Source organism: Drosophila virilis, chromosome 3, assembly GCF_030788295.1.
Source record: "Drosophila virilis strain 15010-1051.87 chromosome 3, Dvir_AGI_RSII-ME, whole genome shotgun sequence".
NCBI classification, from domain to species: Eukaryota; Metazoa; Arthropoda; class Insecta; order Diptera; family Drosophilidae; genus Drosophila; species Drosophila virilis.
The window spans coordinates 10,154,141-10,178,715 of record NC_091545.1 but is presented as its reverse complement, the minus strand read 5'-3'; the positions used below and the strand labels follow the sequence as shown (position 1 = coordinate 10,178,715).

The 24,575-nt window shown below is 47.7% G+C and overlaps 10 protein-coding genes across 11 annotated transcripts; 9 read left to right on the top strand and 1 right to left on the bottom strand.

Moving 5' to 3' along the window:
- Positions 1 to 89: 89 nt before the first annotated feature.
- Positions 90 to 7,899, top strand: hob (bridge-like lipid transfer protein family member hobbit). Its single transcript, XM_002046952.4, has 10 exons — positions 90 to 301; positions 377 to 503; positions 573 to 1,100; positions 1,163 to 1,438; positions 1,496 to 1,639; positions 1,701 to 3,757; positions 3,827 to 4,307; positions 4,369 to 5,407; positions 5,470 to 7,568; positions 7,629 to 7,899. The coding sequence occupies exons 1-10, from the start codon at positions 252 to 254 to the stop codon at positions 7,701 to 7,703; spliced, it is 6,876 nt and encodes a 2,291-aa protein (XP_002046988.2). The 5' UTR covers positions 90 to 251; the 3' UTR covers positions 7,704 to 7,899.
- A 101-nt stretch (positions 7,900 to 8,000) lies between these two features.
- On the bottom strand, positions 8,001 to 22,334 carry gry (trafficking protein particle complex subunit 11 gry). Its single transcript, XM_015175735.3, has 11 exons — positions 22,258 to 22,334; positions 21,312 to 22,198; positions 21,023 to 21,253; positions 20,512 to 20,955; positions 20,057 to 20,455; positions 19,565 to 19,990; positions 19,280 to 19,473; positions 9,363 to 9,871; positions 8,470 to 9,306; positions 8,206 to 8,400; positions 8,001 to 8,129 (listed from the first exon to the last, which is right to left on the bottom strand). Exons 2-11 carry the CDS (start codon positions 22,061 to 22,063, stop codon positions 8,103 to 8,105), a joined length of 4,014 nt encoding a protein of 1,337 aa, XP_015031221.1. The 5' UTR covers positions 22,064 to 22,198; positions 22,258 to 22,334; the 3' UTR covers positions 8,001 to 8,102.
- On the top strand, positions 10,496 to 11,467 carry LOC6622468 (trypsin beta). The gene has a single exon (XM_002046951.4). It carries the CDS (start codon positions 10,590 to 10,592, stop codon positions 11,382 to 11,384), a length of 795 nt encoding a protein of 264 aa, XP_002046987.2. The 5' UTR covers positions 10,496 to 10,589; the 3' UTR covers positions 11,385 to 11,467.
- Positions 11,595 to 12,690, top strand: LOC6622144 (uncharacterized). The gene has a single exon (XM_002046950.3). The coding sequence runs from the start codon at positions 11,656 to 11,658 to the stop codon at positions 12,688 to 12,690; it is 1,035 nt and encodes a 344-aa protein (XP_002046986.2). The 5' UTR covers positions 11,595 to 11,655.
- Positions 14,149 to 14,932, top strand: LOC138911013 (seminase). Its single transcript, XM_070207816.1, has one exon. It carries the CDS (start codon positions 14,149 to 14,151, stop codon positions 14,908 to 14,910), a length of 762 nt encoding a protein of 253 aa, XP_070063917.1. The 3' UTR covers positions 14,911 to 14,932.
- LOC6622159 (trypsin 3A1) lies at positions 14,982 to 15,906 on the top strand. Its single transcript, XM_002046948.3, has one exon. The coding sequence runs from the start codon at positions 14,982 to 14,984 to the stop codon at positions 15,813 to 15,815; it is 834 nt and encodes a 277-aa protein (XP_002046984.2). The 3' UTR covers positions 15,816 to 15,906.
- Positions 15,984 to 17,826, top strand: LOC6623739 (trypsin-1). The gene has a single exon (XM_002046947.4). It carries the CDS (start codon positions 16,255 to 16,257, stop codon positions 17,005 to 17,007), a length of 753 nt encoding a protein of 250 aa, XP_002046983.3. The 5' UTR covers positions 15,984 to 16,254; the 3' UTR covers positions 17,008 to 17,826.
- LOC6622455 (seminase) lies at positions 17,921 to 19,227 on the top strand. The gene has a single exon (XM_002046946.4). It carries the CDS (start codon positions 18,058 to 18,060, stop codon positions 18,832 to 18,834), a length of 777 nt encoding a protein of 258 aa, XP_002046982.2. The 5' UTR covers positions 17,921 to 18,057; the 3' UTR covers positions 18,835 to 19,227.
- Positions 22,335 to 22,352: 18 nt separating the features above from the next.
- LOC6624492 (stress-associated endoplasmic reticulum protein 2) lies at positions 22,353 to 23,384 on the top strand. Its single transcript, XM_032434423.2, has 3 exons — positions 22,353 to 22,482; positions 22,556 to 22,664; positions 23,000 to 23,384. The coding sequence occupies exons 2-3, from the start codon at positions 22,581 to 22,583 to the stop codon at positions 23,108 to 23,110; spliced, it is 195 nt and encodes a 64-aa protein (XP_032290314.1). The 5' UTR covers positions 22,353 to 22,482; positions 22,556 to 22,580; the 3' UTR covers positions 23,111 to 23,384.
- Positions 23,385 to 23,860: 476 nt separating this feature from the next.
- On the top strand, positions 23,861 to 24,562 carry LOC6622367 (UPF0235 protein C15orf40 homolog). Of its 2 annotated transcripts, XM_070208425.1 has the most exons (2): positions 23,861 to 24,016; positions 24,116 to 24,562. In XM_070208425.1, exon 2 carries the CDS (start codon positions 24,130 to 24,132, stop codon positions 24,502 to 24,504), a length of 375 nt encoding a protein of 124 aa, XP_070064526.1. In that variant the 5' UTR covers positions 23,861 to 24,016; positions 24,116 to 24,129; the 3' UTR covers positions 24,505 to 24,562. The 2 variants fall into 2 exon arrangements, with proteins under 2 accessions (XP_070064526.1, XP_002046979.2); XM_002046943.4 differs by having other exon boundaries at positions 23,861 to 24,562.
- The last annotated feature ends 13 nt before the right edge of the window (positions 24,563 to 24,575 follow it).

Sequence of the window (24,575 nt, the reverse complement as noted above, 5' to 3'; positions counted from 1 at the left end):
GTTGTTATCGATATTTTCACATTGTGCCGAAAAATGCCGCAAAATGCATAAGCTGGCCACACAGAAAGTGACATAAACATAAACAGCTGTTTGTTGGGCCTAAACCAGCCCAAGCAACAGACGCTAAAAACAGAAGAACGAAAAGAAACATACACATTATTTTTTTTTTCAAAATTTTATAGATTCTATTAATTCCGTTTAAATTAGCTGATCAAATATTATGGGCGTGCAATGATATTTAAATTGTGAACATGTTACAGTTGCTAATAGTTACCTCACTAATATTCCTCTTCATTTACTGGTAAGTGCAGCCGTACCGGCCCCAATGGAATTTTAAGCTGCGTAAAGTAAACGCTGTACTTTATCATCTAATTAGGATTTTGCCCACGGGCATCAGCTGGTATCTGATTAAGCGTTTTCGGGTCAAAGTGCGCATCGGTCGCATTTCTTTGCCCTATTTGTCGCTCAAGAATGTCCACATCAGCAAAAGCGGTTTCTCAGTCGTAAGTGCGAGTCAATTGACCCGTGTTTGAGCGCCCCCATAATGTTTAACCACTTTTTTATGCTCTTAGCAAATCGAAGAAGTGTGCTTACGCAGTCGTTTCTTTACCACGGAGGTAACAAAGCTGGTGTCCATTTATGTACGCGACATACGCATCAATAAGGATATACACAGCAATCGGCAGGATGACGTCAGCGATGGTTTCTATTATGAGCCGCGCAAGCAGAAAGCCGAGGCCAGAAGTGTACCCGATTTCCGGCAAACCAAAGTGCCGGCAAGCATTATAACCTTTGCACAGTTTATGGCCGTGCATGTCAATAACATATCCGTGGTGCTGATGAACAACGACTTCGATCCGGGCTGGTTTATACATGCCACCGCCAAGGAGCTGCATCTGGATGGCAGTATCGTGCAAAATGCACGAGTCCTCCTAGTCAATGCAGCGCTTGTTGAGGCGCAGGCGAAAATGTTGCGGCATTGCAATGCACGGCGACAGTCCTTGGAGAATCTGAACAAAATACGTCCTTGCCTGGGCGAAGTCAGTTTTGATGTGGCGCTCGATGCTTCACTCTTTGCACACGGGCCGCTCTCCATGGATGTAAGCCTTGACTGACTGAACATATATACATATATGAGTATACTAATGTTTTTTTTCTGTAGTCGCTCAGCCTGGTCATAAACAATTGCAAGTCAGTCATACATGGCGGTCTGTACGAGTTCCTTACCGAGGCCAAGCAACGCACCAACCCCGGCCAGCCGACGAAGACCTTACAGCAGGCCTTTACACCCAATGCCAGCGGCTATGATAATGACAACTATGAGAAACTGGCGCCCATTATACCAAAGAACTTTAACTTCAGCGTTAAGGCAGCAACATTTTCCGCAGTCAAGGAGAACTCGCAAAATGATTTTAGTGCCAAGTTGCAGCTGTTTACCGTAGGCATTTTTATCTGAAAACGATTACAAATGATATTGATAATCTTTATTACATAGATAACGGGTAAATTCAACTCAAAGATTGTGGATGAAAAGACGCTGCTGCCCTCCATGTTGGCCAAGCTGGTTTTTCAGCATCTGGACATTGATACCAAATACGAGAAGCTGCTCTTCGTGGAACAGTTTACCATTGATTCGGTGGTTAGTTAACAATGCACAAAACGATAATGATTAGATGCTATTTACTCTTTCCCATTCACAGCTGGAGAAGGACATATTCAATCTGTATGTGAAGCTCAAGACATTCCAGATTATCTACAATCACAGCGAGATCTATGATTTTGTAAACAATAATTTTCTTGCACGCCAGCGTGCAACAAGCAACCATCAACTACTCCAGCTGGGCCATAGGCAAAACTCGCTGCCGGATCATTTGTGTTTGGATGCGTTGACGCCCTCAGTCTCGCCGGCCAAGCAACGTCGCTATGGCGGCATTCTGGAGTGGATCATGCAGCGCATTGTGGTCAAAGGCTGTGCCGAGCTTTGGAACGTTTCGTTGCTCATGAAACTGGATGATGAGCACATCGCCATGAGCGTCAGTCACACACGCTTTCTACTGGAGCAAATTGAGGAGAAGCGGAGTTCTCTGTATCGCAATAAGTTCCTCAATTTACTGCTCAATCAGCGGCAATGGAGCATGGAATTGATGGTGGAGACGCTCTGGTCTAATCTGGGCAACTCCAACAACGACACAAACAATCTGAAAAAGACGCATTCACCGGGCTCACCATTTTTCCTGGGCGTCAGTCTGGTCAAACTTTGCTCCTATGCAAACACAACCAAGTTGGACATATCCATACACACGTTCCGCACTGAGTACAGCATGCAGCTGGCGGAGTTTATCGTCAAGTCCATGTTGTGCGTTAAGCAGTACGGTGGACTTGGCACAAGACGTGCTAAGCAGTCGCAATCTCAACTCAGCAGTGCCTCGGGAGAGCAGCAGGGCACAGCACTGCGTGTTTCTGTTAAGGTTAAGGATATCACGGCATATTTTGTGAACCATCACAATGTGTATATGCTGCTGAGCTTCTCTGAAATTAATCTGACACGTGCTCACAATTTGGCCACGCTAAAACTGGAGGAGTTCCAAATGGCTATCATGCGGTCGATGACAGCCTCGTCGCTGTGTCTTACGGACTTTTCGGATGTGTTTGCCAACTGCAAGATGATACGACTGGAGCATCAGCCAGCGTTAGAAGGCACTCCCGGCAAGCTATCTATTTATATACCCGGCAATACGGAGGCCATGTGGAACTCCAATTTGCACATGCATCTGCTAACGCTAGTGCGTGATATGCAGGACCTGAAGGCGGAAGTGGCAATGCCTGCATCCACCAAGTTAGAGGCCCAAAAGCCCAAGCCTTCGATTGTCATTGAGTTGTCCGCGGAGCGTAGCACGATATTTGAACTGAAGCTATCGGAACGCCATACCATACAGGTCTTCGTAGAGAATCTCTTCTTCAGTCGCAAGGAGCGCAATATAATCTATGCGGAGAATGTCTTTGTCAGGATCGACGATCAGCACATCTTTACGGTCAAGGAACTGGACATGCAGTCGCTGTCGTATCTCGAGACGCTCAGCCATGAACGTCTCAACTTTCCAGGCTTTGTGCTGCCCACTAACAAGGTGTGGGTGACCACCATCGGCTCCTTCAAGGCAATTTTCCCCTACGATCATGATTTCTATGATGCCATCAATAACGAGTGCGTCACACACTACAAGTGGCTGAAGCTAGTGCACAACTACAAGAAGAAACCCTTCACAGTCAATTCACCCTTGCCCAGTGATTGGGTAATCAAGATTAAGGAGTTCCTGCTCGAGATCAGTGACGATCCCTTCGAGGTTAAACTGCGCGATAACTATGTGCTGCTGGTAGATGAATATCTGGAGAGTCTGAAACGCAAGGCGCTGTTCGACAAGAAGATTGCCGAAATGTGCTCAGAGAGGCTGCTGGTGCCCGCGGGCACTATTGAAAGTCTTTATGCGAATTTGGTCAAGAAGAACTCCGAGATTTATATACAACGCTCGAAGAAGATACGTGAAAGCGGGCCAGTGCGCACGCGCCTGCTCGCCTGGATTATGACCGATGTGGAAATTCTCGCCATGGCCGACACCTCCATCCACGGCTATGACAATGTGACGCGCACCATGCGCGAAATCGACTCGGAGAGTCCCTGGCCGGAGGAGGGACTACAGTTTACAACGCTTTGGTGTCGCGGTGTCAACATCAGCTGCTCCGAGTGGAAGTTTATGTTGCGGTAATTTAAAAGTTGCATTATTGAATATTAACATATTTATTAATATATCGCAATATTTATCGTACGCAGAGACTTTCCGCAGCCCATGTTCTACGTGAAGAGCATGCGACTCTACGGCAATCTTTGCGGTGCCGAGCAAATGCCTTCGAAGCGTGCCAAGCGCGATGTCTTCGTGGAAGTTGGGGAACCCTTTGAAACGGACGTCGTGCAACGCAGCATGCCGACGATTAAGTTCTATCACGACTTTGACTGCGAACTGGAGAGCTGCAGTTATGCCTTTGGCCCCTGCTGGGAGCCCGTGATGGCCCAGTGCAATTTGAGCTTTGAGAAAATCTCAGCGCCCTCGAAGGATCCAAGTCCACCGCTACCATTTTGGGATAAGATGCGTCTGTTGCTGCATGGACGCTTGACTCTGATTGCCAAGCAGTTTACTGTGCTGCTGCACGCCTCGCTGGATCCGTACAACACCACCGAGGAAATGGAGCTGACGTGGAACAATTGCGGCATTGTCTGGACAAATGCCAAGATCATGTTCAAGGGCGAGCTCAACGTGAGTGTATAGCTTGGGTTTAGCAACTCATTAACATTGTGTTTCCCCAAAAACTTGCTAGGTGACAGTACGAACTGCCTCTCGATATGATGATTGTCGACTGCTGCACTTTCCGAATCTGAAGCTGACTTTTAAGCTTAATTGGGTTTGTCTGGCCAATCCCAATGACCATCATGCTGTCATGCCCTGTGCACCCGACAAGTTGCCTGAATACTCAAGCAACCAGGTACATGATTCCTTTCGCGCTTTTCGCTCGCTGAATCTCAACGTCTGGGCATCGTTCGAGACGAAGCCCAAGGTGGCCGAGGAGGTGGAATTAGATATACCCAGCCTGGTGCTGTATGGCAGCACATTGCGCTGGTTCGAGAGCCTCAAGCTCATCCTGTCGGGCGTGACGCGGCCTACACGTCGTGGTCCGGTGTTCAACAATGTGCGGCCACGAAAGAAGCAACTGAGTCGACACTACAAGAAGGCCAATCTACAGATGTGCCTGCACAAGTTTCAGGTGCTCTACTGGATGTCACATGCCCTGCACAAGGGATTCCAGCTGAATGGACGTCGCGTTTCCTTCAGCTCCGAATATTGTCTGACGCTGAATCCAATTGACGATGGTCTCATACACAGGCCGCGTGCGGATTGGTCCACGGTTTACATGAACTGTGAGCTGAACGACGCCGAGATCTGGCTGAAGAGCATAGTAACCGAAAAACTGGACAGCAGCTCTGAGAATTTGGCCAGCGCTGCCGATGCTTTCAAAATTGTGCGCTTTTATTTTCTGAGCGTGGCCAAGGTCTCGTATGGACGGGAGGCATTGATGCCCACAACGGCCAGCAATGCAGAAGAAGATGCTAAAACCAAGTGCACAACGCCCACGCACAAGCTGGTCGTATACGATCTAAAGGGTGCCTGGACCAAAAGCAATCGTGATGTGGCGTTCGCTCTGTTCGACTCCTTTATGAAGTCGCAAAAGCTGAAGAACAATCTATCCACAGAGGCTGTCAAGAGCTACCGTAAGGAGGCGGCCAACTCGGCCATGCTAAAACACAAGCGTAGCGATAGCACTATAACTCTGTCCAGCACCAGCAGCGAGGTGCTGCCAAGTAAGTGCTCCCCAGTTATTCTCACCGAAATCTACGAAATCATAATCTTATTTTTTTTGTAGTTGCCAATACGAATGCCGCGCTGAAGAAGGCGCCGGGCCAGATCCATGCCACCGCCATGCTGCAGCAGCTCATCGCGGAAGCGGATCATAAGTTCAATGTGTACAGCGACGATCACAGCACACAGTCCAGGGAATTGCAGCTGCAGGGACTGCAGGCTTGCTCCGTGCAGGATATTATACATGAGAACTGGTCCATCAGTCTGGTCAACTCTCAGGTGCTCCTCAAGGGCTGTGAAACGTCCGGCTATGTAATTATCAGTGCCGCCAAGGCGGAGATATTGCAACGCGAGCATCGGCCCGTCTGGCGGGATCGTTCGCTCATCTCGAAGACAACCTGGAAGGGTTTATTGGAGTGCATGCAGTACTATGCGACAGTCAGTGCCGGCGACAACGATTCGCTGCTGGAGAAAGAGATCATGTGGCTGACGGTAGACAATATACAGGACAAAGATGAGACGGTGATCAATAATCACCTGCCCGAGGATATATCGCATCTGGTGGGCAGCGGACGTAGTGTGGGCGGCGTTGTTTCCGAAACTGTGGGCGCCTTCCTCAGCGACAACTCTGGCCAAGCACAGCCGGTGCAGCTGCAACGCATCGTGTCCAAATGTAAATGCGAGTTCTTTTACGTAAGCTATGGCGATGCCATTGATCCGAATAGCATCACCGAGGTTCCGCCGCCACCATCCGAGGAAACATTGTCGCCTTGGGAGAAGCAGGATGATCCTGTGGATGCCTTCACGCTGATGCATCACGATCTTGATGTGTGCACCAATTCGCTACAGTACGCCATGATCCTGGACATTGTCAACAATCTGCTGCTGTACGTGGAGCCACAGCGCAAGCAGGCGGCCGAAAAATTAGCCCGCATGCGCTTTCAGCTGCAGCTGCACTCCACGGAGGATCAGAAGCGGCCCATCCAACAGAAGCAGACGGTCATACGCAGCCTGCTGATGAAGATACGCTCGCTGGAAAAGGATATACATCTGATCAGCAAGGAACGAATCGAAGAAGGCGACACGCTCGAGCTGCGCGTCGACTTTGAGCGTGTGCAGCAGCAGATACGCGAGAGCAAGGAGGAGCTGAACACATACAGCGAGGAGCTGGACATGATGCTGTTGTGCTATAAGGAAACCCAGCTATCGCAGCTCAGCAAGATCTCTAATGTGCGTTCCGACAAGTCGGTGACAATGGTGCGCGCCAATGAGATCTGCTTCAAGCGCGCCCAGTGGCGACTCACAGAGACGGATGGCCAGATTGGCATTGCGGATTTGGTGCTGAGCGCGTTTCTCTATACCAAAAAGTCCAAGAGTGATGATTCCGTGGAGCATCTGCTAGAGCTGGGCAACATACGCATGGAGAATCTGCTGCCACGCGAAATCTATCGCGATGTGCTGCTGGCCACGGAAATACAGAAGGATATGCCCGTGGACACGCACAAGCGTGTGCTGCGCATCTTTTGCCGCGAGAAGCCGCCCGTAGGCGGCATTTCAGTTAAAGATCACTTCGAGATTAACGTGGCACCTATAACCATAGCAATTACCAAGAAGTTCTATAGCACTATGTTGAAGTTTTGCTTTCCGGATCGCGATGCATCCGAAACTGAGGTCAGCGATGAGCTGGATGACAATGCATCTACCAGTTCAGCGTCCACAACGAATTTACAATCGAAATCGGGATCATCGTCGAAGCGCGTGGCCAAGAGCAAGAAGAGCGCCAAGGATTCCGAGTTCTATGTGAAAATCGAGAAGGATGACGTGGAAAAGATGAAGGAGCGCGCCGAGAAAAACAAACTGTTCATCTATATTAAAATACCCGAGGTGCCGGTGCGTGTTAGCTACAAGGGTAACAAGGAGAAGAATCTGGAGGACATAACAGACTACTCACTGGTCATACCCACGCTGGAATATCACAATGTCACCTGGACCTGGCTGGATCTGCTGCTGGCCATGAAATCGGTGAGCAGGCGTGTCATTGTCTCGCAGGCCATCAAACAGAAGCTGCAAATCCATCGACGTCAGCCGGTGCTGTCGGCCGGTGAGCGTGCCACGCCTCAGGAGGAGGATAAAGCCAAAATGCTCTTTGGCAATCGTTTGCTGGTGAGTTGATTCCAACCAAGCGCCGAGATGGCAATCTAATATTATTTCTCCCTTTCGCAGAGCGAAAATCGCAACCAAAGAAAAGGTGGCGGCGTCTTCAAGTTTCCATCGGGCGGCGGCAAGAGAACAGATTAATCATATTTATTTAATATACTAAATACATATATCTAATTATATGCATATCTATTTCGGATGTGAGACTCGCAGCGGCGGGCCAGGCCAATTGTCAGACGAATATCGAGTCGCTTTTAATTTATAAACACACACTACAACACAATCACACTAAAGTATTACCCAAGTCTATAAATATAACAATATATTTATTTACGCATGTGTCTGTCCGTCTGTCTATTTAACCATATAATTATTAATCTTGTTGTAAACTGCTTTTGTTTCACTTTAGCAAATAAAGAGAGAGAGAGAAAGAGAGAGTTAATAGTTAGCTGAATTTTTTTACATACCACAATGATATATTAGGACTTTAAAACACTTAGATTAACTAAATATGCACACGCTTTAACTAAGGGATAACATTTACTTGGTCAGCTGCTTCAACGGTGGCTGCAAAACAAAACGTAAAACAATTTGATTCATTCAAGGATTCAAAAAAGAACTCGTCGTGTGGCAGTGCACTCACCAGCACAAAGACGCGCTTGGGCAGAGCTCGCTGCACGAGCTCGTCGAGCAACGCATTCTGGCCATCATGCTTTTGCGGATCGGCCTTGGTGTTGTACTCCAGGGTCAGCACTGGCAGCTCCTGCCAGCCCACCTGCAGCGGATACAAATTGTAGACCAGCTCCTTTTCGTCATACGCCATTATCGAGACATCCAGCTAAAGTAAAACCAAGCCAGGACATTAAATACATATTAACATAATTAGTGAAATAATCGTCAGAAGCACCTGCTTATGGCCGGAGCATATAAAGTTATCCGATTTGCTGATGGACAGCGTGGCTATCAGATGGAGCACGTGCATTGTGGGATTCTTGAGCACCACCTTGAATGCCATGGGCATTTTAACGAACATCTTCTCCTCGATGGTGCAGTATATGTTGAGCGGCGGCTCCGCTATATCAAGGCCACTTATAATAAACTTGGATTCATTTTCTTCCTTGGCACCAGCTCGTCGCCAGCGAATGCAAAAGACGCCAAAGCGGGGCGTTGCGTTCGCACCTGCTGCCGAGTCCAGAGTATAGACGCCTTTGATGAAGCCGCGACAATGACCCGTTGCCTGGACCGCCTCGAGCGCTTTGTTGTATATGACGCGCATGCTCTTGGGCGCATCTTGGCCCGCGGCTGGCAATGCAGTGCTGGCATCCTCGGCGCCTGTGAGGGTCAGCTTGCCGTCATCGGAATGGATCGAGTTGCTCATGATGCCCGCATTGGACAGCTGCAGTGTGCTACCCATGCCCGGGCTGTTATTGATGATGGTCATTGTTGTGGGTATCTTGGCCAGCAGGCTCTCGCTCATGTAGGGATTCAGTGCAGCATTTGTTGCCTGAGACGGCGCATCGCCAACTTGGCCTGTTGCCACCTGTGGCTTTTGCTGCCGACTGACAAATTTATTCGGCACACTCTCCTCTGACTTGGAGCGCTCCAGATCCCGTGCAGTCGTCCAGTCCTGCAGCGTGGCATTTGTGCGCAGCACAATGACGCTCTCCAGCTGGTCGCCTGCTCTGTACTTGTTGGTGTACTTTTTGCGCTTAAAACTGTAATTCGATTGCACTAAATTGTGATCCTATCGAGAAATGCAGGGTATAACAGTTGAACTGGTTCTAAGAGACGCCCACTTACACATATAAAGAAACTGTCGAGTATCTCCACCTCATCCACGGCCAGCACCTCTGTATTGGCGCGCAGCAGGAAGTTCTCGCCGCGATAGACCTGGCTCAATGGCCGACGGTTGAGCGTATAGAAGCGCGCACTGAACTTGAAGTCGCCGGCACAGCGCACGGTCAGGATATCCTCGCGCGACTTGCGCAGCCGCGTCTCGTCCAGATACTCAATCTGAACCGGCGATATGACCGCCAGGCTGTTGCTGACCAGCTTCACGTGCTCGGGCGTTGTATCTGTGCTGGTGGGCGTGATGCTGTGGGTGGCTGTGGCAGCTCCACCGGCGCCAGCGCTGCGATCCACATCCAACGTGTAGCTGAGTCTTTGCTGCAGTTTGATCTCCGTCTCCACCAGGCTAAAGATGTAGAAGGTGGCAGCGTTGCTGCCATGTCCGGACAGCTCACCCACATCAATTTGGATTTGGGCGTGCAGCTTTTGGCGACCAGACGAAACGTCTGTGGTGAGAAAAACTGCTTGCAGGAAGGCAAAACGTTTTTAGGCAATGCTTGAATTCATGAAAATCACATAGAAAGGCAGAATGAGAGTGTGAAGAGGGAGGTAGATGATGAGAAACAGAATAATGAAGACGAGAGATCTCGCAAAAGAGAGAGAACCGCGCGCCACTTAAAGTAATACTAAAAATAGACTTTTTGAATAAAACTTGAAAAAATGAAAATCGCATAGAAGGACCATATTAAGAAAGCCTCCTTCAAATTGCGTTTCCAATAGAAAATAGAGCTGATCGTGTAATAGATAAGCGTTGAATTTGTTTTATTAGTCAGCCTTCCAATAAGATTGAGTAAGTTTCCCAGCGTTTAATAGTTTTCAGTGCGTTCGGCTTGGAATTCTTTGTTTTGGATATCATATTCCAGAGTCCACAGCTCGAGCTCATTTTATATAGAGTCCACATTTTGGTACAAAGAGTAAATAGCAGAGAGTAATGTCTACAAACAGTCTGAAAAGACAATGTGTGGATTGTGTAGCTGGGCAAGTTCAATGCTGTGTGTTAACAGGTGGGCACAGCTGGGCGCAGGTGTTCTACGTGCTGCTGTAAGTTGTTGGGGAAGGTAAGTAACGCGGTCTGGCGGCCTTCCCCACAAAAGCGACCTATATAAATAGCTTCAGTTGCGTCGCGTGCGACAGTTGATTCATAGCCTTCATTACAAGCACACACACGACAAGCTGAAGATGCAAATGGATTTACTGCTGCTCCTCCTCCTGCTGCTGCTGGGCAACTGTGCGGCTGTCATCCTGGATAGAGTGGATGGCGGGCGTGTGCCGCGGGTGGTGGGCGGCCAGCGCATTGAGGTGAACACGCAGCCGCATATGGTGAACATCCGACGACGCGGTGACTTTCAGTGCGGCGGCTCCTTGGTGAGTCCACGTTGTGTGCTCACCGCCGCCCACTGTCTGCAGGCACAGGAACACCAGCCGGCGGATTATGTGGTGCGCGGTGGTGTGACCTACTTGAGGGATATGCGGAATGCGCGCTATGTGAATCGGATACTGCTGCCGAGTGGCTATAATCGGAGCACGTTGGATCAGGATGTGGCACTGCTGCAGCTGCAGAATCCGCTGCAGGGAGCACACATTGAGCCTATACGTCTGGCGAGGCAAGCGCCACGAGCCGGCAGCTATGTGCGAATCTCCGGCTGGGGTCTGACCGACGAGCGTTCCCGCCAGCTGCCCAATCAGCTGCACAGCGTCCAGGTGAAGGTGCTGTCGCGCCCCAAATGCCAGCAGCTATATCAGGGCTACAGAAATCTGACGGCGAGCATGTACTGCGCCTCGGTGGCTGGCCACAAGGATGCCTGCGACGCAGACTCCGGCGGGCCGGCGGTCAATGCCGAGGGTCAGCTGGTGGGCATTGTCTCCTGGGGCCGGGCGGATCGCTGCGCACGCGAGGACAGCCCGGGCGTGTACACGAGCGTGCCGCATCTATACGACTGGATAGCACACAATATGCGCAGATATTGCCACTGAGCACCGTCTCCTCCTGTCTCCGTCTCCGTCTGCACTTAGGATTAGTTAGGCCGTTGAGTATTAAAGTGAAAACTAGCCCTGATTGTGTTCTTGTTTGTTTCTGCCATTGGAATCCGCGCGTCACCAACAAGGCCCACATGGCCCATTCAACCCATTCAGAAGCCGAGCTCTTTCATTTTATTTTGGCAATACTATTTACACAGTTGTACGGGTCGGTTGGGTTTTGTTGTTTTTTGCCAAATGCCAGGCCATAAAAGCTGCGCCAAGGTTAATGCGCACACATTCCAAATTCAAAATGCGTTTGCGTTGGGTCTACCTGGTCTTTCTGGTGCTGCTGCTGGATCAACTGGCTGCGGCAGCACGCCGTAACCGAGCTGGCAATAGGATAAGGTCGCGGAATACAGCTGCTGCTGTCCGCGCCAGGAGCCAAGTGCAGCCGCGCATCGTTTCCGGCAGCACGAGGCGCACGACATCGGCAACCAGGTCCAACGCTTCCCGGCCACGGTCGCGCATCGTAAACAGCAGCTCGAAGCGCGCCAAGAGGAGAGCTAACCGACAGAGATCAGCAAATAATCGCACAACTAAACGCAGCAATAAAACCTCCGCTCGCATCGTCGGCGGCGTTCAGGCACGCATCGTGGGCGGCTCCACAACCTCCATTAGCTCCATGCCATATCTGGTGCAAGTGCATCGTGGCAGCGCGCTGTGCGGCGGCTCGCTAATCCGAGATCAATGGGTGCTGACTGCCGCCCACTGCGTCTCCGGCCATGCCGCATCGTCCTTCTATGTGATCGGCGGCACCTCCACGCAGAACGGCACGGATGGAGTGGTACGCACTGTGACATACGCCGGCGTGGCGCCCAGGTTCACAACCAAATCCATGAACATGGATGCGGCGCTGCTGAAGCTGAATGCGACCATGACGGGCACAAACATTGGCACGATTGCCTTGGGCCAACGCATGCCAAGGCCGGGCACTCGCGTGCGCATTGGGGGCTGGGGCGTTACCAAGGAGGGCGGCGATTCGGTCACAAATCTGAGATCTGTGCAGCTCAAGGTCGTTAAGCAGAAGGTGTGTCAAAATGCCTACCAAGGATCGGCCACAATTACCAACTATATGTTCTGTGCCCAGGGCAAGAACAAGGACTCTTGCAGCGGCGACTCCGGCGGCGGCGCTGTGCAAAACAATCGACTGATGGGAATTGTGTCCTTTGGCATGGGCTGCGCCAGAGCTGGCTACCCCGGAGTCTACACTAGAGTGGGCAGGATTCGCAGATGGATAAACAATACAATTGCTAACAATTGATATTAATATATTAAATAAAGATTTGTTAATATTAATTAAGGTTCTAAAAACAAGCTAATAAGAGTGGAGCCTGAGCAGGGATTCGAATGCTAAACAGTATTTAATCATAATCTCTATAAAGACAACCTGACCTGACTGACTGACAGACTGACTAATTGCTTACCGACCCCATTTTTTAATTCTCAAACTCTGCTTATATATATGTATGCCCATATGCCTTTTTATACACAAATGTATGCATGTTTGTTTTTTATAAACATATGCAATTATGCATACATACATACATACATATTTACATATGTACATCCATACACATGTACATACATACATACATGCATATATATGTACATACATACATACATACATATGTACGAACATACATACATACATGTGTACATACATACATACATACATACATATGTATATACATACATACATATGTACATACATATATACATACATACATGCATACATACATACATATGTACATACATACACATATACATACATACATACATACATATGTACATACATACACATGTGCATACAAGCACACACACACACATATGTATATACATACATACAGAAAGACACAAAAAAATCAAAAAAAAAAAAAAACACAACACTTCTAGCTAAGCAGGAAAAGCTGCAGAGCCTACTTGAATTCTTGAGAATCGAGGAGTAGAGCACTTGGTAGAAATTCGTTTTATTTAAATTTGCAGCACAGCGGCAAATAAGCTTGGACTGCGTTTGGTATTAGAAAACAAACATGCATGCATACATATGTACATAAATGCATATATACATGCATACATACATACACACACCCACACATACATACATATACTCACACACACAAACACGCATCCGTGTATCAAGTGGCCAATATAATACTACCACAGCTAATATATTATATTTAAGACATCCTTTCAGAGATATTGCAGAAATATATTCGATTTCTGCGAGAAAATAAGGATATATATGACAGCTTTATGATATAATGGTCCGACCCGGCTGATTACGACACATGTAATGCCTGCAAGAGGAGGACGAGAGACTAGATCTCATAGAAACAGACGGACGCACAGACGGAAATAGCTATATTACGGGCTGTCGGAACTGTTACCATCTATAAGAAAATTATAATACCCTCCAAAATAATAGCCTATACAAATTATAAGAGTTGAGCTTTTGCTTCACACAAATGTTTGGCTCTTCTCTTGGATATGCTCTTAAGTAATCAACTCGATGAGCAACAAATAAAGTTAATTATAGTTTTTTTTTTTTTTTTGAGTCAATAGCAAAACCCGCCCAAATATCGGTAAAAACAATTGTGCAAATGTTGATCGTCTGATCTACTACAAAAATATATCAGCTCAGATTTGTTTATATCGCAGTCAAGGTATAAAAGCACTTGCCACCATTCCCCAAAAGTGTTAGTTCTTCCTGATTGAGAACATGCTCCGAACACAGCTCTTGGCACTGCTCTTGGCCATTGCTCTTCTGCTGGCTGAAGGAGCCCAGCAACTGATAGAGCCTCGCATTGTTGGTGGCTATGAGGCCAACATCAGCGATCTAAAGTATCTGGTACAGGTGGTCACGGCGGATGAAATCTGTGGTGGTTCCTTGATTACGATACGTTGGGTCATTACGGCCGCCCACTGTGTCCAGAGGGTGAGCCTGGCCCAATTGCATGTCTATGGCGGCACGTCCGAGCAAGGTGCTTCAAATGCCATACACCGTTTGGTTGACCTGGTGGCCATTCCACCCGACTTTAGTATGAAAACCATGAACATGGATGTGGCCGCATTGTACCTCAATCAGGACATGGTCGGTTCGAATGTGCAGACTATTGGACTGGCTAGCCAGCCGGTACAGCCGGGCAGCCGGGTCAAAGTATCCGGCTGGGGCGCCGTGAATCCCGGCTCCTCGGAAACGGCACGTCACGTACACAGCGTCATAATGCCCGTGTGGTCGCAGGCTGCCTGCCGCGCGGCTTACCGTGGCATGCAACACATCAGCCGGAGCATGATCTGCGCGGCGAAACCGTACAGACGGGACTCCTGTGACGGCGACTCCGGCGGTCCGATGGTCTTCCGCGGCGAGCTAGTAGGCATTGTGTCCTTTGGCTATGAATGTGCCGGCCGCTTGCCCGGCGTCTACACCAGCGTGCCGGCGATAAGAAGATGGTTTATGGACGTCATGGCAGAGTATTCCTAAGTAGTTGTATTATTCGTAGCCCAAATAAACTAGTTAAAGATTACGCTTATCTATAGTCAATTAGCTGAAGAATGTTGCGGGCCGTCGACTATATAAGAGCTCGTTCCTGGTGCTTCCGCAAAATGTGGCTCAAGCTTTTAATCTGGCTGACGGCTCTGATCCAATTGCTGGCTGGCGCTCCAAGCGAACTGTTGGGCAAAATCTTTGGCGGCGAGACGGCATCCATTGCTGACTATCCGTTTCTGGTGAACATACGACGTGGCAAACAGTTTAGGTGCGGCGGCGCACTCATCTCGCCCAGATGTGTGCTGACAGCCGCCCATTGCCTGGAGAGGCGTCATCAGCAGGTGCATGATTTGTTTGTGCACGCCCAGCAACAGTGCCTGGACGATCCAACGCCAGAGACGCATCTGCGCCAGGCTTGGTTCGCCTGGGTGCCGCCCAAATACCAGCCAGGACGTAGCCTGGACGCGGATCTGGCGGTTATCATACTGCGTCAACCCTTCGACAAATCGGCCAATGCCAGCACGGTTCCCGTTGACTTCAACGACCTGCCCGAAGGTGCCAATCTGACGGTCATCGGCTGGGGCATGACCAGCAATGAGGATCATAATTGGAATCAATGCCTGCAGGCGACCAATGTCAGTCTGGTGCCGCAATGTGATTGCGTCCAGCAAATGGGCAAGTATCTACCCGTGACGAACAATATGTTCTGTGCCCTGGGCGCAAATTCCACCGATGCCTGTGCCGGCGATTCCGGCGGCCCCCTTCTGCACGCGGGTCGTTCTGCCGGAATCGTATCCTGGGGCTACGGCTGTGGCTCCGGCTTACCTGGCGTCAATACACGCCTTAGCAGCTCGGCGATGACATGGTTCCTAAAGAGCTTCTTGGAGCAGCACTGCTAATTGACTAGGATTAGTCCATTCAGTAAACTCTACTTTTTATCGGCTCATATTAAAATTTGCTTTCGATTCAAATCTTAAGGAAATTTCCATATCTGTTGTTGTTTTCAATTTTAATGTTCAATCTTCACCTTCAACTGCACTTCTATTTCCTTCAATTTCAATTCTAATTGCATTTCTCTTCTTATTTTCAATTCGTCCATTTCTCTTTCAATGTTATAGCTTTCAATTTCAGCGTTCAATCTTCACTTTCAACTGCAATTCAATTTCTTTCCATTTCAATTTAAATTCTAATTGGAGAATCGTGATGAGCACACAATAATATCATATTGTCTAGGTGAGATCCATTGAAATAGTTAGTTGCATATAATTACAGCTTGTTATGGGTTTAAGCGTTCAATAAATTGCTCCAAAAATTCCATAGCCTCAGTTTGGACACGCCATGATCTGGTTAGGGTTGTGTGGCCTGATTGGAATGATCCGTGCTGGGGAAGGACAGCGGATTATTGGTGGTCAGGAGACGAGTATCAGCCAGGTGCCCTATTTGGTGTATCTCCGTCAAGGGGGCGGCTTTATATGCGGCGGTTCTCTGCTCACGACCAACTCTGTGCTAACTGCTGCGCATTGCGTCTACGGCGCCAAAGAGCAGGAGTACACTGTTCATGCGGGCGCCAGTCGTCTAGACCAAACGGCGCCCGTGGTACGCAGTGTTACCCGCTTTCACATAGCTCCAAACTACGCGGCCAGAAACTTTGACATGGACGTGGCCATACTGCAGCTGGCTTCGCCTGTGCCGCTGACAACTGGTCAAGTGGCCACAATTGCGCCATGCCGCTCGCAACCGGCTGCCAACACATATGTCCGGATCAGCGGTTGGGGCGTGCAGCAGGAGAGTAGTCGGATGCCAGCGGCCCAGGTGCGTACAGCTGTGGTCCGCGTGCTGCCCGGCTTGGAGTGCCAGCTAGCCTACGCTGGCCAAGCGCACCTCAGCGATTCCATGCTCTGCGCTGCAGTGCGGGGCATAAAGGACTCCTGCTCCGGTGATTCTGGTGGACCGTTGGTCTATCGCGGCGAGGTTTGCGGCATTGTCTCCTGGGGATTCGGCTGTGCGCGCGCTGCCTATCCCGGCGTTTACACCAGTGTGGCCAGCGCACGTGTAAAACATTTCATAGAGAAAACCCTGGCAAATCTTTAAAAATTGAGCACTATGTTGTTTGGTTTTGAGCTAGCATACTAGCTGGCCGAGGCTTACTAGTTTATTCACAAGTGTCACTGTGCACTTAATAACTTAATTGGAAATATATATCAACAATGATATGCTATTTACTATTATTTCAATAATTATTATAATGCTTATTGAAGAGTGAAAACAATAACATTTAAATTTAACGACTGGTTAGCTTTGTGTAATTTACGAGGCCAGCTTTTCTGGCTGATCGCTTACAGTGTGATTTTATCTAAATCTGATTATCTACATTTTAAATAGGGGCGCCAAACTGGATTTTAACCCAACCGGTTTCCACCAATTCAATCCCAATTTGGATTGTCAAATAAACCAAATCGAACCTGATTCTATTCAAAATTAATAAATTGTAGCTCAGCCATTGGATTTATCTAACCATATTTGGTAGACTCCAGTTTTGGGAAGAGTTCTGATGTAGTCCGCATATTCTATATGAAAATACCTACGATTGACAATATTTTCAGTAGAACGGACAATTAATTAACAATTAATTAAAATTTTGCAAATAAATGACCGAGTTGTGAACCAAATTATGAACGTGATCAACCAGGTTCACAAACTGAACCTCAAGGCAGGAAGCAGGTTCGATCCTTAATCCGAACTATCTACCTTTTTTATTGGGCTTGAACCGGAGTTTTTTATGCTTAATAATATATTAGAAATATATATATAAAATGTCATCAAGGTCATTAACGTTTATCTGACTCGTGTTTTAATGGCTCTGTTCGAGTTTCGATGGGCCGCACACGATAGAACAACAAAATGGTTTATTAAAAATAATTATTATTTGCACAATAAAACAATGTTACAATTATATTTCCTCAAAAGGGGGGCGCATATAAAGCCGTGCAAACAAACGCGCGAGCCGACTCGGATCTGGAAAAGCTTTGTGGTTGCGACTCTTTCGACTCTGTTTGGACAGGTGATCTGCTAGGAAACGCGCCCGGCAGCGGCTAAAGCAAATATTTGACGCAATGCGTGGCTGTTTTTGCTGACAAACCAATGCGAACGGGGTTGCTGCTGCTGCTGCTGCCGCTGCTGCTGGCTATGCTCCTGCTCCGGATAGCCATTGGCAAGGCCGTCAACGAGGCGGGTGCGCGCATTGTTGGCGGTGCGCCAGTGGATATCAGCAGTGTGCCCTACTTGGTCAATTTACGGATCTCTGGCAATTTCATTTGTGGCGGCACACTGGTCACGCCCACTCATGTGGTGACAGCAGCCCATTGTGTGAAGGGTGTGCCGGCCAGCCGACTGCAGGTGGTGGGCGGTGCCACAATGTTAACGGATGCGACAGGTGTGCGACGCGGCGTGGAAAAGGTGTTCACGCCCAAAGCGTTCAATACACGCACCCTGCACTCGGATGTCGCGGTGCTGAAGCTGAAGTCGCCGCTGCAAGGTACAAACATTGCGACCATTGAGCTGTGCAACTCCAGCTTTCAGGCTGGCGATCTGATCAAGGTCTCCGGCTGGGGCAAGACCACCGAGAACAGCAAACGCGTCTCGCAGCATGCTCGCAGCGTCGACGTGGCCCTGGTCACACGGAGAAGCTGCATAAATCAGTACAAGTTACGCGGCGCCATTACGGATACCATGTTCTGTGCCACGGTGCCGGGCGTTAAGGATGCCTGCGAAGGCGACTCCGGCGGCCCGGCCATCTATCAGAATCAACTATGCGGCATTGTCTCTTGGGGCTTGGGCTGCGCCAGACGCAATTATCCCGGTGTTTATACAAGTGTCAAGACTGTTAGGGCCTTTATCGATAAGGCTTTAGGCATGTAACCAAAAAGTGATCAATCAACGTGGACGATATCAGAAATAAATACAGAACTATGGAAGGTGTTTACATGTGTAACAGAATGATTGTAAGCGACGATGTTATTCTTAATGTAAAACAGATTAAATATCATTGCAAAGTTTTTATACTTATATCAACTGATTGTTTACATAGAAACCAAATGACATCTATTTAAAGCCCAATTAAAATAGTTTAAAAGCGAAAGCAGAAAAAGGGAGAAAGTTCTAGAAAGTAACACCATCGACTATAGTACAAAATGAACAAAATTAGAAGGATTTTAATGGATGGAATAGATTATGGGCACGAGAATGGTAATCTTAACCCAGTTAGAATTGACATATTCGCCAGCTCCGTGCACAAATAGATCTTATATGTAACACCAAATTGGATCAACATAATTATATTACGAATAATACATATCTCACTTACCGCTATTGCGCAGCTCCAACGGAACGCTGATGTGCACGCCCACATTCTGTAGATAGACATTATACGGATTGCTAATGGTGATCACCACTGGATAGTACTCATTGACCAGCATTGTTGTTGTTGTTGTCGCTGCGGCGCCTGTGGGTCCATCGCTCAGCACATGGCCAAGGTTGGTTTGAGTGCTCAAATGGAAGCTGCAATGAAAGTTCAACGGAGCGTTAAATGAAGGCATGCAATCGCTGGGCGAAACGTTTATAGCTTCCGGTACGAAGCGTTTTGACCTACGTGGGCGCAATATAGCAAATGGGATTTATTGTCACATTATCATCCAGATCGCGACTGCGTGTGTGATGCCGGAATGGCTGGCGTGCATAGTTGGCGCTGCATGTTAGCAATGCGCCAATTTGATCGGTGCCCATAAGCGCCTCCAGGCGCACGATACGCAGTTGTGTGTTCTCATTGAACTGCTGCGCCTCCGTGCTGCACAGGAGCTGATAGTAACAGCCGGGCTCTAATCGCTTGTTCTTTTCATACGTTTTTGGTTCCAAGTGCTCCTTTTCCAGATGCTGCTGCTGCTGGGCACGCAGCTGCAGCAGACTGGGAAAGCATAAATACTTAAGCGCCTCCAGTTTATAGCTGTTTTGCGGATTACTGGCATCGGCGAGCAGCACCTGGAAGCTGCGTATGCGCAGCGGCACATCAGTCAAAACGCTGCGTGAAATAAGAAATACAATTAGCATATGTTAAATATGTGCATAGGCAACTGTTCCAACTTACCGCACTATCAAATGCAGCTGCAGCACATCGTTGTTATTAAGTTGAACTTGTTGGAATGTTGCACACAGCTCCAGCACATCGCTAACCTTATCCAAATCTATTTGTATGGGCGATTTTACGCTGGCCAGTGCGTTGCTCCACAGCTCTTGAATCTCGGGTGTTAATTGAGTTTGTGGCATAGGTGGCACGCTCTGAAAGACTTGCCATAAGTTCTCCAGCAGCAGCACGCGCTCCTTTTGCTCGCCATGATGACGCAGCGACAGCGCCTCAATACTGCATGCTATGTAATCGGCCACTGAAGCGGAGAGCAGCGCACAGCGTAGCGTCTTTAGCAGCACGTCACTGAAAATGGTCGACCATTTCTCCTGACGGTAGTCGGGCAGCATTAAGGAGTACAGACTAAAGGAAGAGTCAGCTGGATTATAATCAAAATTTAACAAATAGCAGCTACTCACGTTAATGCCTTGGCATGATCGCCACTGCGCAGATACTCCTCAGCCATGTCAATAGCTAGTTTTTTGCGAAATCTCAAGCACTTGTAAATCTTAAACTGCGCCATGGCCTGACTAAGCAGCGCTATAATAGCCGATGAGTGGTTATAGTTGCATTCCAGCTCGCACAGCTGCACATTCGCCAGCTGCTCGGCAACTGGATCACCCGTCTTCACTGCACGTACGCCAAAAAACTCGGTGTATAAACTGGACTGCGTTTGACTCGGCGTTGGCATTGGGTTCGTTGAGCTCGTACTTAAGAGCGTGGCACTGGCCTGTTGGGCAGCCTCGCGTCGCTTGATCACATACTCAGCGGCCTTTTGGAAGTAAATGCCCGGATGCTGGGTCTGAAGTGCAGGCAAACCATTCTTGATGGCCTCACAGAAGAGTTCCGCGAAGACAGAGTGTCTGCAAGCAGCAATTTTATGTATGTCAATTTTAATGCCTTTAAAGGCCGTTTGAAAGTGCAGCTTACTGCGTACTTAGCCAAGCGTGATGCTCAAAGGCTAGATCCTTGAAGCCCACGCAATTTTTGTATTTCTCAACATGTATAATAAACTGATTGATGGAATCCCTTGGTGTTTTCAACTTAAACATTAATCGACACATCTTATAGTTGAGAAAGCCGGCCACAGTTTTTATTTCCATACAATTGGCGTCAGTGATTAGTATCTCATCCAAGTTTCCATAGGCCTGAAAATAGTGTCTGCAAGCAGAGGAAAAGTCATTGCATTGCCAGCTTTATTTTTGGAATAGTTGCTTACTTTTGTGCCGTGCTAAAGTCCTGCCTGATCTCTGCGACAAATCCAAGCTTATACTGATGGCGTATCTTGAGTGTGGTGTGCGCCGCCGAGAGCTGATCGCGGTGCGTACGTATTCGTTTGGACATAAGTGCATAGTAGGACTGAGCCATGTCCAAAAACGCTGACTCCAGGCGCTGCGTGTACCCCATCAGATGCTCCGTGTGTGGCAATATGAACAGCATTTTGCTGGTAATGCCACAAGCGGTGGTTAGACTGGCAGCGCGCTCAGCCGCCAGCATATCCTCGCCAGGAGGGAGTGGTGCTGACTTCTGGAGGAGCACCAGGCACAGCCTTGTATTACGTTCTTGTAAAGCATTCTTTAGGCCTTGCACAATTGCCGCGCATTGCACTTGTTTCTCTGTCCACTGGCTGTCGTTCCATTCGATGTCCTGAAACAGCACCACGACCGATGGCAAGACATGGAGATGCTTTAACATCCAATTACGCTTAAGTATTCCCTTTGGATGGTACCACTCGTAGGATGCGCGTTTCGGCTTGGCGACTGGAAACTCATAGTTCGGAGGCAGTAGCTTATATTGCACGGCAGCGCGGTCCCTCTCCCTGTCCGCTGGCTTCCGTTGTAGGGTGCCGCTGAACGCATCCCAAATGGATTTGTGCACACTCTGGTTCGCGATATCCAAGCCACAGAAACCTATCAGCGGTTGTGGTATTACGAGCAGCTCTGACGGCAAAGTGGTGGCATCAATCGTCATAGTTTAGTATGTGTTATAGATGTGATTTCCCTCCCCGCACACTGCTGACAAACTCTACTTCAAGGCCTGTGCGCTGGTCGTTAACTGGGCGTGAATTTCGCGTTTGCAATGCCTTTAGTGCATTGGGCGCACGCACTACAACAATTTGTATGTATTTTTAAGCTGTTGTCGCCAAAAAATCCAGCACTTTTTACCGTATAAAATGTAAATAAACGCCGCCCCAGAAAATGCAGTTTGCAATCAGCTGTAGCTGTACGTAAGCTTGTTATCGTCATCGAACACCGATAACTAGCTGCGCATGCAGCCCTGAGCATAGCTGTCACAGACGCACGAACTGTCAGTGGGTTGCCTTCGGCTTCTTTATACGTGTCTTACTACGTACTTTCACATTCATTTTGTTATTTTCGCTCCGAACGCAGGTGATGCTCGCGTGTGTATGTTGGAAAGTAATTCAATTGTATTAAAACACTGCATTTTCTTCAAATTTCACAGTGCAACTACGTCATAAACGCATAAAATGGCTCCACCACAGAGGATGCGCGTCGCCAACGAAAAGGCCAGCAAATATGTGACGATGCGTGGCAATGTACCCAAATCCTCGGTAGGTGTTAAAATCCGTACAAAATTGGCATGTTTTTAATGTATAATATGGGGTAACAGTGTTATCCACTGCCACAACTGCAAAACAATAGAGATAATGGCACCTGCACGAGCCAACTAGATTCTATACCAATTCCGAAAAGTGCCACGCCGTCATTGATTTTATTGTTGTTGCAAGTGTGCATGTGCGTATCTGTGTGTGTATGTGTGAGTGTGAGCGTTGAGTCGAATGTTATCGCTGCTTCTGGAATTGCTTAGCTGTGGCTTCGACGATCTCTTTAATTAATGTTTATCTCTGATGTTAATCTATTGTTTATTTCTCTTGGCAATTTCCAGAAAGCGAAAGAAGGACAATACCCTGTGGGACCCTGGCTACTGGCATTGTTTATTTTTGTCGTCTGCGGATCAGCGATTTTCCAGATCATACAGTCGATTCGGGCTGCGTAAACCTGAGCGTACATAAAATTTAATGATATATCCCTAAGCTCAGCATACTAACACACACACACACACACAGACACAACAGCTTTGACGTCTTCTCTCAAGAACCCTTCGTAACTAAACTATCCCGGCATTATGTGCAACGTCCGCAGAGATATTGAGCTCCACGACAACTTGGCTTTTTAGTTTACCGAATTTTATGCAATACGTATTTCTATACACATGCAAAATTTAAGTCCATATTGTGTAATTTTTATTAATAATTAAGCTTAAAACCGAACATTATGTGCGCCCATATTGTAAAAGCATTCCTGCAAACCGCTGCGCGCACTTACAAAATACTTATTTGCTGATTGTGCAAAAGGTATGCACAAGTTTATAGATAATTGCATTTTAAAAAGCTTTCGCAGCGATTTGAATAGTGCAAGTGTTTATATGTTATTTTCGGATACGAGGACGACTATAAGAAAAAATTTATAAGTAAATACAATGATGAATATAATATATGATAATTTTTTACTACAACAAAAAATTGTGTTCTTATTTTATCAATTATAATATATAAATATACTTTTCGTTTCGGAAACAGAATGTTTAATATACCTTCGGAACAAAACGGTATATGTATGCTGCAGCTTACATTTTATTTCAAAGATTTCTGCAGCCCTGGCAGTTGTTCACCATACACGTTACGATCGAATTGTATGTTCTGTTTGACAGTATTCATCTGATTAAATATTTAAAATTAAACTAAGTGATTTATTGAAAACACGAGAAACAACGTCTTTAGTAGAAAAATTAGCTTGTGTTCCATTCACCTTAAGACTAAATTTATAAAATGTTTACATGGTTGAAAAATCGTAACGTGTAAGGCCCTGACACGAGTCAAACAGCTGATCACTTTGGATGCGGGTGCTTTTCCGATGAATAAATAAATATTTCCGTTAAAATAAGCCTGTAAGGCTATTTAGAAACCAAAAAAAAAACTAATGCGACGCATTTATACAGCAGCCAAAGCCCAAATAATGTCGAAAAACAAAGGAAAAGGTAAGGCAACGCCCGCTGCCGCTGCGACAACCCCGCCTGCCGCTAACACGCCGGTCACACTGGACAAGAGCGGCAACATTGTCATCAAGATTCTGGCGAAGCCGGGTGCAAAGCAGAATGGCATCACGGACATTGGACTAGACGGCGTTGGTGTCCAGATTGCTGCACCGCCCAGTGAAGGTGAAGCGAACGCCGAGTTGGTCAAATTTCTGTCCAAAGTGCTGGGGCTGCGCAAAAGCGACGTCTCCCTGGACAAGGGTTCCCGTTCCCGCAACAAAATAGTACTCGTAACTAAGGGCGCGTCCACAGTGGAAGCCATAGAGCAATTGCTGCGTAAGGAATGCGAATCTTAGGCGTAATAACATAAAAATCTGTATTTGGTAGTTAATAAACGACTAATTTTTAAACACATTTGCTTGTTTAT